This window comes from Enoplosus armatus, chromosome 3 (assembly GCF_043641665.1).
Source record: "Enoplosus armatus isolate fEnoArm2 chromosome 3, fEnoArm2.hap1, whole genome shotgun sequence".
Taxonomy (NCBI): Eukaryota; Metazoa; Chordata; class Actinopteri; order Centrarchiformes; family Enoplosidae; genus Enoplosus; species Enoplosus armatus.
This window is the reverse complement of record NC_092182.1, coordinates 5,778,831-5,792,184: the sequence shown is the minus strand read 5'-3', so window position 1 is coordinate 5,792,184 and position 13,354 is coordinate 5,778,831. Positions and strand designations below refer to the sequence as shown.

The 13,354-nt window shown below is 46.4% G+C and overlaps 1 protein-coding gene across 1 annotated transcript; it reads right to left on the bottom strand.

The window, feature by feature from the left end:
- Positions 1–9,210: 9,210 nt before the first annotated feature.
- Positions 9,211–11,521, bottom strand: snai1a (snail family zinc finger 1a). Its single transcript, XM_070902752.1, has 3 exons — positions 11,280–11,521; positions 10,257–10,769; positions 9,211–9,558 (listed from the first exon to the last, which is right to left on the bottom strand). The coding sequence occupies exons 1-3, from the start codon at positions 11,353–11,355 to the stop codon at positions 9,374–9,376; spliced, it is 774 nt and encodes a 257-aa protein (XP_070758853.1). The 5' UTR covers positions 11,356–11,521; the 3' UTR covers positions 9,211–9,373.
- Positions 11,522–13,354: the final 1,833 nt, after the last annotated feature.

The window sequence follows — 13,354 nt, the reverse complement described above, 5'->3', positions numbered from 1 at the left end:
TGAAGAGGACAAAACTGCACGGCACCGCAGAAGCTTGACAAATGATTATTTGAATATCAATTTATAGACTCATGCAACCATAAACACATCAACACACACATGCACCCTCCTTGGTGACATTTTGCATCATTGCAGTAATTGTACTTGTGTGTTGGTGCAGTGCTACATCCTCACCAGCAGAGGGAGCCTTGTTCCTGCATGTGATCAGTAACATCACAGATCTGAGTCTGTGCACATGTGGCTGGTTGAGCTGAGAGGAAGCACAAAAGGAACCTTGTGAGTGAACTGCACCTTGCAAGCAGCTGGTCTCATGGCAAACAGAAAAGTTACATTTTACACAATAAAACTTGGTATATTATTACATTATATAAGTAATATGTTTTAAGCCAGCGTTAGGCTCATCTAAACCCTGGTAACACTTGCCTGTTTGTATTGACCAGGAATAAAGCACTGAACAGTCATTAACAAGGTGTTTCTCTATGTTTCTCAATGACAGGAAGGGACTATCTCATAGGAAGTGGAAGTAGGAGCGTCCCTCTCTCTCTCTCTCTCACACACACACACACACACACACACACACACACACACACACACATACACACTCCCCCCATGGTCGTCCACTCGCCTGCCCATCCTGTAGCTGTGAGCAGTGTGAGCCAGGAACACCCCCTCTCTGCGGGGCTATGGCTGCCTGCTAGTATTTTGGTAATCGTCATACTCCCTGACCTGCTGGCCCGATCCTGGCGCCAGGAGTCTCCTCGCCTCCCCGAGCCGACTACCCCCGACCCCACGGATAATTCAGACCAGCTGTTGCAAGGTGCCTTGCCTACTCCCACCCACTATACTCACACTTGCCTCTTCTACAGTCTTGAGTTAGTCTCAGGGAGGGAAAAAATGATTTGGAGGCCTCTCAGTCTTTGCATGGGGTCTTACTGGTGCATAAAATAAATCCAAGTCAATCACAGGCCTGGTTCCTGCCCTGCAACAAATCAGCACTGTGTCTGGATTTGATGTTGCAATATGGAAACACACATCCAGTGGGTATTGTGCCGTGGCAGGGAGTCAAACGCTGATATTTGCTTTCCTTCACGAGTGTCGCTGACCTGAATTTCTCTCATTCCTCGAACCGCTCAGTCTTAATGAAGTGGAATGTGTGTCACTGTGAAATGAGAGTCCCGGACAGAATTGAGTTTTGTTTGCGATACGCCTCTGCCGAGCCATCTCCTTCATTGGAGTCACATGAAGAGCATGTGCGTCCTCGATGATCAACTGACACTGTGAGGGGATTGAGAGCTATTGCCAAGGAATGTTTGAGGAGAAGGACGAGAAAGAAAAGGGCCTCGATTTGCAACAGATTATTTTCCCCCTGTGTTGAATTTGTGTGGCAGGAAAGGTTTTCAGTGCACATGTGTGCTGCTTCTTTTGTGTACTTGAGTGTTTTTGGCATTTGAGGGCTCTGTGTAAAATAAGGTGCCTCTCTGTCTGTGGACTAACCACAGTGGGACTTTGGACTGAGATGGAGGGGGAACCCCAAGCTTTTGATCCCCACTCCGCAACCCCAGCACTGCTGAGTAACGGCCCACAAGTGAACTGTGTACATGAATGTGTGTGCCTGACAGAGGTTTGGATTGTTTTTTTCACGGTGGTGGTGGTGGTGGGAGGGGGGGTGGGGGGCTGTGAGCTGTTCTGATGGAACTATGGAGGAAAATAGTTCATGCTGCACTGGGATTTCCTGCCTTTGCCCTGGTTAGCCCCCGTCCTCCTCCTCCTCCTTCTCCTGTTCTCGACGCCCTTCAGCAGTATGGAAACTGCTCGGACAATATTTCAGCCGGGGATGGGTGAAGCAATTGATTTAATGAAAAGGACTGCAGGGATCATGGGGCGAGAGATTCCGTGTCGATCCAGACTTTTGCAATCAGGTTTCCATAATTCCATTTCCTCCCTTAATCTGTCCACCTACAGTCTTTAGTGCAGATGAATAGTTTTGGCTCTGCACAATGTCTCATTCATGTCGCTCACACTGACATGCAACATATCTGGATGGTGTTATCTGATCTTTTATCATACACAGCTGGAATACACATCACGTTGCCCTGACATTGGTCCCGTGAATGGAAGCACAAGGCAGCCAGTCTGCTGCCGCTTGTGTTAAATGTAGAGAGGACAGGTGTGTCACCATTTGGCTGCCATCAGACATATCGCGTGGGTGTCAAGGAGGTGGTGGATGGGGGATCAGGAGGTCTGGGTTTAATGTTTTAACCAGTCCCCTTCTCCTTCCAGGCCTTTGATCTTAGGTGTCAGCGGCGGAGCTAGGGGGAATGTGTCACTCATTAGCAGTGTGGTGAGAGTGTGTTGGTTCGCAGGTTTTCCTAGTGTGGAGCAGAGTGGAGAGGATGCTGTGAAAATGGCTGCTCATGGGGTGTTCCTGCTAATAAACCCTGAGGGTGGCGTCAGGGCTTGGGGGTGGGGAGCTAAAAAAAAAACCCTGGAGGAAAGCAGTGCAGTTCACTTTAATAACTGCCTATGTGTTGAGCATCGCTTTCATTGCCCTTTGTGGCGCACGCACTTATGCTAAACTGATAGCACAGGAAGTCGAATAGACGATTTCATTGAAAAGCCCCGCTGCCAGCACTCACTGTCTTTGGAGAGGAGGGAAATGGAAACCAGATGTCTGAGATCCACCGTGAATATGTCAAAGCTCTCAGACTATGTCAGTTCCTCCATGTCCCATTGGTGGACTGAAACTTTTCTGCACTGTCATCAGTAATGTCTATAATACTCCCTCCCCGTGGACATCTCGTACAGTCTTGGCTGCAGCTTCAGCCTGGAGACTCTGGGAAAGAAGCTTCACTGTTCCAGAAGATGACTTTTTTTTTGCTCTATTCCTTAGGTTTTAGACCTCACCACATTCCTCAGATTTCAGGGTAACTTCCCATATCCCAAGGCTCAGTCGGGTGGCAAATCTCTCAGCACTCCTTTGTGGATAGATTGCTTTCTCTTGCTTGAGAAAATAACAAGCTATAGAGTAATGACTTAACAAGCAACAGGATAATGGCTTCAACATGTGCAGGACTGGGTGCCTGTGTGTGTGTGTGTGTGTGTGTGTGTGTGTGTGTGTGTGTGTGTGTGCGTGCATAGATTTGGGATTGCGAGAGTGTTACTCGCCTGTGTGTGTGTGTGTCTATTGTTTGGGAACCGACTGTGCAGAATCAACTGGTTCTCTGTTTGGTTGGAGTTGTTTGAAAGCTGGACCGCTGATGAACAGATCGCTCTCCTCCAGGTCTGGAGCCTCGGAGCCTTTGGGGAATCAGCAGCCCCCGGTGCGTCACAATGACAAGGACGGCCTGTGGGGTGTCGGTGGGAGTGCCGAGTGTTTTCCATCATAACCAGCTGCTGCGTAGGCCTCCCACACAGAAGAGCACTCCTCAGTGTGTGTGCCTGTGTGTTCACCTATGCCTGTGTGTTTGTATCTGGGGATGTCGGAGACAGTGTGACAGCATGTGTGGTGATTAATGATAATATGACAGCTGTCATATGTACTCTGTGTATGAGCGTGTGAACATGAAGCTGTTGGTGTTTAGTAACTGTGTTTTGATGCTATGCATCTGTTCCTGGTGTTCACTGGGTCGACTCTTAACTTTCTTTGATCTCCATTGGAGCAAATGGGAGGCACTCGACACCTCGGCCTTCAACAGTGACAAACCAAACTCCTATTCCTGCTCCGAACATGCCCACCTCTTTTTAAGACACTGTGAACCTGTGAGGCTGTTCATGGGAAATGACATGCTACAGGACGCTATCATGACTCAATTAGCAATCCTCTTCTTGTCAGTGATATTCATGTAAGCAACACATTTAGTCATGGCATGATCCAGCTTGCCCGGGTAGGTGCTTCTCCCTTTCATGCGCAGCTTTCTAAGTTTCAACAAATCAAAACCTTCAAAAAGTAAAGAACAAGTGTGGGGAGACAATCTGTTTCCCATCGCACTGCCTGACGCTGTTTACACACTGTTACACCATGACATGTCCTGACAGGTGGGCACAAATCTACATTACCTCTTTCATAATACTCTGTCAAGGCCTCCGGCAACAGCCCAACGTCCTTTTGCACCTTGTCTGGGAAAATATGCTCAGGTGCATTCCAGTGTGGCAAACAGGTGATATGTCCTCCACTGTCAGGTGAAGAGGAGTCTTAAGTATGGGCTTAACATGTGAGGGCGGCTTTCTCTGTTTTTAGCCATGCTAGCAGTATAGGTGTCGGTCTGTTCGAAAAATCTCAACAGCTATTGGATGGATTGCCAATTAAAATGTTGTACAGACATTCACGATGTCTAGAGGATGAATTCTTATGACTTTTGTGATCCCCTGACTTTTTCTGTAGTGCCACCATGAGGTTGACATTTGTGAGTTTAACAACTATTGGATTGCCATGAAATTTGGTACACACATCCATGCCCCCCTCAGGATGAATTGTGATCACTTTGATGATCCCTTAACTTTTCACCTCGCACCACCATCAAGTATCACCATCACGTTTTTTTTACTTTAACGTTATACCTGCTAAACATCAGCACACCAGCTTAGTCATTGTGAACATGTTAGTATGCTGATGTTTTTAGCACTCAAAGCACCGCTCTGTCCACTCACACAGCAGCTAGCATGACTGTAGACTCTTAATGTAGTCACATTATAACTTTCTTTATTTTTCATTCTTTTAAGGTCAGAAGAAAATGTGTTTTGGTTGCTTTTGTGTTCAGCAGACACACTGCTTCCTCAGCTCGCTGAGATGCCACACAAGAATTTAGGAGTAATGATAGTTAAGAAAGCTGGGTCAGGATACTCTCTGAGAATCTCTTGTTTCCTGTCCCAGGGTAGAAGTCGGGTTTATTTTCTCCCTCCTTCTCCTCCCCAATCCCACCAGCCCAAGTGTGAGGCAATGCCCAGAAGGACACACAGAGGAAAAGCAGAGAGCCCAGGCGCCATCCATCCTTCTACCTCTCCCCCCTTCTCCCCTCTCTCTCGCTCTGCTTCTCACTGGCATCGAGTCCGCAGCAACACATGTCTCTGATCAAGTCCAGCCTGCGTCATCAGTTAGTAAACTCCAGGCTCCAGGAAAACCAACAGAGAGCACATTCATAGCCGGCGACCCTGTGACTGAGTGTGTGATTCATTACTCTTTAATATGCACCCCCTACCCCCCATCCCCTAACCCACCCAACCACTTCTCCAATCCAGCCTTGGGGCAACTCCACAGCCTGATCAAATCCATCATTAAGCATACTTGTGGTGTTACCGCTGTTGGCCTTCTTATTTACCAGATGCAGCAGTTGTGTCTCTGCGTTCTGACATTTACATCACTACTCTAAAGGTTACTGTGTTAAGAGCGAGACATCACGGCAGAAGATCTTCCAGGGACAAGAACTCCCACTAAACTTAGACAGGGAAAGTCATTAACACCAAAACATTAGAGAGTAATGAAGTGCTCTCGAGCAAGGTGACAGACACTGAGAGGTGCTAATCTTGGAGGAGGTGGCCAAGGAAGTAATACATGAGGTGAGAGGTGCTTGGGGAGTACAGTTGAGGATAGGATGATAGCTTCAGTGCTATCAAAACTGCAGAGTCTTTCTATTCTTAAGCATAAAGCATTTCCATTCCCCCAGACACTGCTGAGGTTATATTTTACATAGCGATGTGGTCACACTTTATTTAGATTGCCCACCGCTGATAATCAGCTTACTGTCAAGTGACTGTAACGTGTCAGTAAAATGGCGACTGACTCTCAGGTGGTAGTCACAAGTCTACGCATATTAAGCGTCTATGTTACGGTTCATCTCGAGCAGGTCATTGAATGAACCACAGTCTGGAGTTAAAGTGGGTGTCTGAAGGCTTTTCCTGGGAGAGTTCTCTCTTGTGTATCATGAGTGCAGGATGAGTCCTGTTTACGAGATGCTGACAGCTCCTTCCTGTCTCCCAGGCCATGAGCCCTAACTGCTGCTGCTGCTGCACTGAAGGCCACTCTACAGTTCCTGGCCACCCAACTCCACCCCGAAAAACTTGGCTAAAAGAGCAGCCATGGGTGGGACAGCTGATGGGGGGATGGGACATGGCGCTGGTCGTGGCAAAGTGCAGCAGCAGCAGCAGAAACAGCACTTGAGCTCTGCAGCTCCTCGACCCAGGCTGCTTTTTTGGGTAAAGTAGGCCAATGTAAACTCCCACTTCCTGTCGGCCTTGTCTCAGAGGGGGAGAGATGATCCTTCTGTGAAGAAGGAAAGGGCTGCTGCTCTGTAGGGACCGTTTCCACTCACTACACACACACACGCACATAAATAGAAATACAGCCGTAGAGGCAGGCAAGAGAGTGAGTGGGAGAGAGCGAGCGAGTGAGAGAGCGAGGAATACACAAACACAGTGGGGTTCAGGAATGTTAAACACATGCTTTATGGCATAAATAGCAGCCACTTTTGGTAAATTACAGTGAGTGCTCTGGCACTGTAAAGCACACAGCAGGAAAACGCTCTCAGATTTCAGATCCAGGCCCTCTTGCTCCCCCCAAGGAACAAGAAGCGGAGCATGTTGTGTTTTCATTTCTCTATAAAAAGGCAGAAATAAGTACAGTAACTTGTGATGCAGCAAAGATTGGAGTTGTGTGAGTTTATACTGGCCACATGAGGCTGTGTCGCTGCGGCACTAGTGACCTCATAAGACGAGAAAAGACAGAAGAAGGCGACATGCTGAAATGTTGACCTCTCGAATCTAATAATATATATAATATATTATATATCTATTATATCTATTATCTATTCCATTCTATATTCTATTATAATCTATAAATATATATAATCAATGCAAAAGCCCCTCATCTATTGTGAATCTCATCACTGTAGCCCACAAAAATCAGGTGGTGAGAGATACTACGCAAATGAAAACCACCAGAAAAAGACAAAACAACAAACTAAGTGGAGAATAAAGTAAAGTTTACACGAGGGACTCGTTTCAATTGTCTTTGCCAGCCAAGCTAACACCCTCACTTCAGGGCATTCCAGCTGACATCATCAAAATGGTCCTGAGCTAACCTCCAACAGCTGAGGTTTTAATAGCCGTTGTATCCAAGAGCATCCTGGGTACAAGACGTGAGAGCATAATGGCCAAAGCAACCAACAATCGAGGACTCTCACATTAGTTCCATATTGGACCTGGTTGGTGTTCGTACACAGATGTTTGAGAATCTGTATAAGCAGTTTTGTTTGAAGTACAGAGCGTGTGAGGTGAGTCACTGCTACATGCTGCAGTGGCCGTCCTGGCTGGTAGCTGTGAGCACATTTCCCTGACTCAGAGGGAAATAAAGGAACTGTGCCGTGGAACAGCTTACCTCACTCTGTGCTGGCCCGGCTGGGCCTCAGCCCACGCACACCAGCTAACTGACTGACTGACTAGTGGCCTGACTTACTGACTGAGAGTGGAGGAGCCATGGGAACCTAAAGCACCAGTCTGGGCAGACTCTGACTCACTGTCTGAGGAAGAGGAGAATGTTATACTCTCCCTGAGGAGGGAAAAGATATCCACACACTCTGCAATATAGCCACTTGAATTCCACCTTCAGATCATTTCAAGAGATGTGGTGAGCACATATGTATTCATGTTCAATCTTGGGCTTGATTGAAAACAGAAGTTGACTTTCACTCAAAGTTCTCTTTTAACTGTACACGCAAACACACACACTCACACTCACATATTCAGCAGTGTTTGTACAGTGACAGTGAGAAGTAGATGGCAGGTGGAAACTGGAAGCAGGTGCAATCAGTTGTTCCCGTCCATCACGCAGCGTGTGCACCTGCACATCTGCAATTCAGCTCCACCACAATGGCCAGTTCACCCTCCACGCCTCACATCAAGACGCTGCACAGTTAATAATCAAACAGACCTTTTTACAACCAACGAATCGACTGCACCCATTCCAACATTGTGCTGAGGAAGAGATAAAACTGCACATGTGGATTTTTTTTAATGGTAATGCAAACAAGCACGTTTTAATAAACATAAATTACTTTATTGAATGAAAATGTATCAGTTACAACATACAAGAAATAGAAGTGAACACACAAGCATGGTACAAAATTGAAATAACACATCATCTGCACATTGCACTATAAAACACCATAAAATGTTTAGGAAAGTTAAAAAGTCATCTTTGTACTGTCCCAGTTCTGATCACATATTAGGCAACCATGTCTCCATGGCGTAAACCTTATAAATCTTTGGTCCCAGCCTTCTTGCATTTCAAACTGTTTGGCGATAATACAACTAATACTGCAATTAATGGTTTTTGTGTTGTTGTTTACTTTCAATCCACAAATACTAACTGAGGTAAAAGAGGCACATTTTTGGTTTCAAAAGGAATACAATTTCAAGGCACAAATTCATTTAAGTAACAAAATATGGCTTTGGCTGTCATTATTAACACTGTGGTAACCTTGAGTGCATGGCTTGCATTGTCAACAGCATCGCAGCGGTGCTGCAAAGTGAAGCTTCTTGGGACATAACAGACGGCTTTTCCTATCTCTGTAAATCATCAGATTAAAGAGAAGGTTTGGATGTAGTCAAAATAGAGGCTTAAAACGATCCCCCACTGGTGAAAAAAGACTAACTGATGCCATTCTTTTGTGATGACATGCTTCCTCTTTTTTTCTTAAGCAAACCAAGGGCAGTGGAAGTCACCTGCTATCAACCAGCGAAGGTCACGGCTGTAGCACCTGTTAGCACCTCGTCTATCTACACCACAGTACCAGGGACAGCTGTGTGTGCATTTGCTTTTGTGTGTGTGTGTGTGTGTGTGTGTGTGTGTGTGTGTGTGTGTGTGTGTGTGTGTGTGTGTTTTTTGAGGCACGCTGAGAGATTTATTCCACCCACGCACCCCTACCTCTCAACAGCTGTGTCTAGGCCATGATCCTGAGCTGGCCGGCACCAGGACAGAGACAGGAAAGAACACCTCTTACCCCGATGAGTTCACTACATATTTGGTCTTTGGAATGGGCACAATAGCAACAAAGGATCTGATATCAAGTGAGTGTCTGCGTCGTGCTGTTCAGATTTGGTCCAGCCTCAAGACCTCAATCTAGATTGGAGGAAAAAATATCTGCTCCTCAGATGTTTTTTTTTTTTCACAGAGCAGAGAAGCTAATCAGCTTGTAAAGTCAGATCCAATCATAAGGCTCGACTCCCTCCAGGTCTCTTAAAGCAGGCCATTTCGTGCTCTTCGTGGCCTTGCAGGTCGTCAACAGGCCAGCTGGGCTTGTATAGACCCACTCTCCGTGGCCACTAGCCCTCCAATGCCCTGAGCTCCGAGTGGGTCCCCTCTGTCTCTCTTTGTGGTGTCTCACACCGGGGTGGAGCAGCACCCAGAGGAGCTGTGTTTCTGCAGTAACGACATGCGGCTGAAGGTGCGAGAGCAGATGCCACACTGGTACTTCTTCACCTCGGCGTGGGTCTGCAGATGAGCCCGCAGGTTGGAGCGGTCCGCGAAGGCCCGGTTGCAGTGGGGGCAGGAGAATGGGCGCTCACCTGGACAGAGAAAGGGAGGAAACATGCGCCATTTAACTTAACTGCCAAACTTTAGATGTGGCTTTAACGGCAGTCCTCACTCAGTGACAACAGTCAGGTGTCTCTGAGTTCACAAGAGGCTTCCATTAACACCTCACACGTACGCACACACACACACACACACACACACATTCTGAAGATAATGAAGAAGCACATGGCAGGCTGGTGGGGTCAGAGCCTGACTGAATTAGCATGATTCAATCAGAGCCAAATGAGATTAGCTTGCTAACAAGTTGCTACAGCTACTAAGTGCTTAGTGATAGCAGAGAGCCTTCAGGCATTCTTTAAGCCTTTTGTCACTCCTGTGTCCCCAATCTGCCTCCTTCCCCAGCAGCCGTGATAAGATAATTAGCTGACGAGTCATTGTTGCTGGGACATTAAACACAATGGCTGATCAATGAGTGCAGGGTCGACAGAGGGCTTCCCTATGCGATGATGTCTGCTGATCAAGTGTTGAGCTCATCAAACTGATTGTCATGGATATCCTGCCCCCTCACTTCACAGCCCAAATGATGAAGACCTGCTGACTCACAGCGACAGCAACTCAAATTTACAGTTTTACAGTACGCTGATTTCCTCACTCGTGACTCAACAGTAAAGCGGAACATTTAGCAGATGATGGTGCAATGCTGTGAAATGTCTTTAGGCATGGTCCTTACCTGTGTGTGTGCGGATGTGGCCGCGCAGCAGCCATGGCCTGGAGAAAGCCTTTCCACAGGTGGTGCACACACAGGGCAGGGTGTGCGAGCGGATGTGCATCTTCAGAGCCCCAAGGCTGGTGTACTCTTTGGGGCAGTGTTTGCAGAGGAAGGCTGGCCTGGCTGCTGTGACGGGGGCCTCTCTCTCCTCCTCCTCCTCGGGGGGACTGATGTGAGGCATAACGCCGGTGCATTTCATGCGCTGGCGAGGGGCATATGTGTGGACGGGCTCGGGGCTGGGGGGGTCTGAGGTGCGCCCTTCATCCTCCTCTCCGCAACTGCTGCCGCTGCTGCTGAGGCTGGATGGGGAGCTGAGGTCCAGGGGGCCCGGGGTGGCGGAGGGCTCTGTTTGGGAGGTGGGCAGGTAGAGGGTGGACAGGACACTCAGGTCCCACACCAGACCTGTTGTGAAGCAGGTGGCTGTGTTGTCCCCTGATGAGAGCTCAGCAAGAGGATACCTCTCCAGTGAAGTGTCTGAGACAGAAGGGAGAGGATGGTTCAAACATACACAGGACACAAAAGGTTCAATGATATTTGATTCAATTATTGAGCAACAAATTCACCATTTGAAATGTGTTTTATAAAGTTTCACCAACTGCACCTACACTGTCTGTATCTCTATTTGGGTGATAAATTCTTCTTTTTCAGCATTTACTCAGCATAAAGCTGGAGCCATGGGAAGGCTTCATGGGCCGTTTCCTCCCACGTATTCACAAGGGGTTGTAACATGAATGGAGCTCTGTCTGGTTACAGAAAGGGGGGAAAGTGCATCTAACGGGCCCCGACTTGAACGGGGAGTAGCCGGGTTTGTGGTTGAACCAGGCACAAAAAGCACAAAACAGTGTGTTTCCAAAATGTAGCAACATTTAACTAAAAGTTTCCAGCGACACTTAAGAAAACAGGTGGCTTTCTATCTAGTCTGCGCACTTATGTAAGGATGCTTTCATAACTCACACAAGAAAATAAAAAGTCCTCTCAACTCACCATTCTGACATTCCAGTTCACTGTAGTTTGGCTTTTGCTTGGCGAAGTACTTTTTGACCAAGAAAGATCGAGGCATTGTCCTTGCGAGCGTTAAACCGTGCGTAAAAGTGTCCTGTGGTCACGACGCACAGCTTCTACGAGAATGGAGAAAGAAAAACAAATCGTGGTCCTCGGATCCGCAGGAAACAAGAGAAATATCCTCCTATAGTCCACGAGTTGGAGTGGACTTGGACAGACTAGTGTGTGTGTATGTGTGTGTGTGTGTGTGTGTGTGTGTGCAGCTTTCATGCAGAATGACTAAATGCTGGCCTCTGTTCTGAAATACTCTGACACAGGCGGTAAGGGGTGTGCTCGCCCCGAGGGCCCTCCCCACCTCCCGTATCACGGCTCAAGTGCGCAGGATGAAGCATTCATGCTTCCACTTTACAACAACAAAAACACGAGCCTCACTGCGTTTTACACGCAGGGATCCACTGGTGTTGACCTGCAGACAAGAAAAGGTGCAGGGACAGTAGCAAATGACTGTAATTACTGTATGAAAAATGACCGCGTGAGTGTCATGAATACAAATCATATACTGAGGCAGTGTGTGGTCCCATTACGCAGATATATAGATACCTAGAAGCGTGGTGAAAAAACAATTGGCCAGAAAAAGTCACATTCAAACCTACTTAAACCTAATCGTTGGATCACTTTGGGCAGTGGCCATTGACTTGTTCTCATACAGTCAGTCACCAGTGGCTCCCTCATTAGGAAGGGAATGAGGTCTGAAAATAAAAACATCATGAATGAGCAGGATATTTCTACTAAAGTGTAACTTCCATTACACTGAACTTAAGAGGACTGTAAGAATCAATTAAAAAGTCACAGAGTCATCAGAGCTGCCACGCTTTATGTAACACAGCTACACATTGATACACAGGCTTGTAACGTCAGTAGAGTAACTGCACCATCTTCTGGAAAAGAGGGAGTAATGTTTTGTGACCAATTTAAGCCAGTGAACAGTGGGTGGCGCTGTTACAGAAGTGAGCTGCACATTTTAGATGTACTTATTATTCTTCCTAATTCGTCCAACAGCTACAGTAAAAATCAATTGGCTATTTTGTTCCACTGACTGTCTCCTCATCTTCATTCAAACACTGAAATGTGGACCCCGCTGAAGTGCAATATTGTGATAAATAACAAAGCATAGTAGTCCAACAAGACATTTTCAAAGATTAGAAATATCACAACAGCAATGTAATACTTGGATATTGGACAGAATGCCACAGATGAACAGGACGAATATGAGTAGCCTAGTATATAAATATACACTCACCACTGTCTTGTTCAAGTATCCTGCAGGAATATCATATACTTTGCTGTGTACCTGCTGTGAAAAAAACTGGTGTGAGGGGTTCAGGCCACTGGCCCTTTTGTACATCTTATAACATCAGAGCGAAGGAAAACTTCTGGGCGATGCTCAGTTCCATGGCTGCAATGTTAATCTATTGTGATTCTACAAATCAGAACTAAATTGAAGTATGGTTAGGGTAACCCTTCCCATGAAGAGAAACATTCAGTTTTGGCACGGTGACAATCTCTTTATGGCCTCACAGCTAGAAAGTGAAGGTTGAATTTCTTGCCCTGATGCTTTTTATGGAGTTTGTCTTGTATCTGAATGAAGTTTCTAGAGCCCAAATACACAAAGGTTACTCTCTCTATATTACCCACAAATCTAAAAGTGAATATCCATAAGTCTATAACTTTTTGCTTTGATGGGTCTTTTCTTATGATGTCCTGACAGGGACATGTTCAAAGAGCATCAATAATATCTCCACATTTAGTGCACATGTTAATATGCAACTACTCAGTTAGATTTTGCTCAAGAACTCGCAGTACTGCTACTAATACTACAGTAAGTGAAGGTAAAGAAGTTGGCCACCGCTAAAAGTGATTAAAAAATAGAGACAAAGACACATCAATGTTTCTGTCAAGGGGTTTTTGTGGTACCCTGTTACTACAGTACGATAACACGTATCAAAAGCCGCAGAACTACACACTCCACGAATATGTAAATGTATCAAGAAACATCT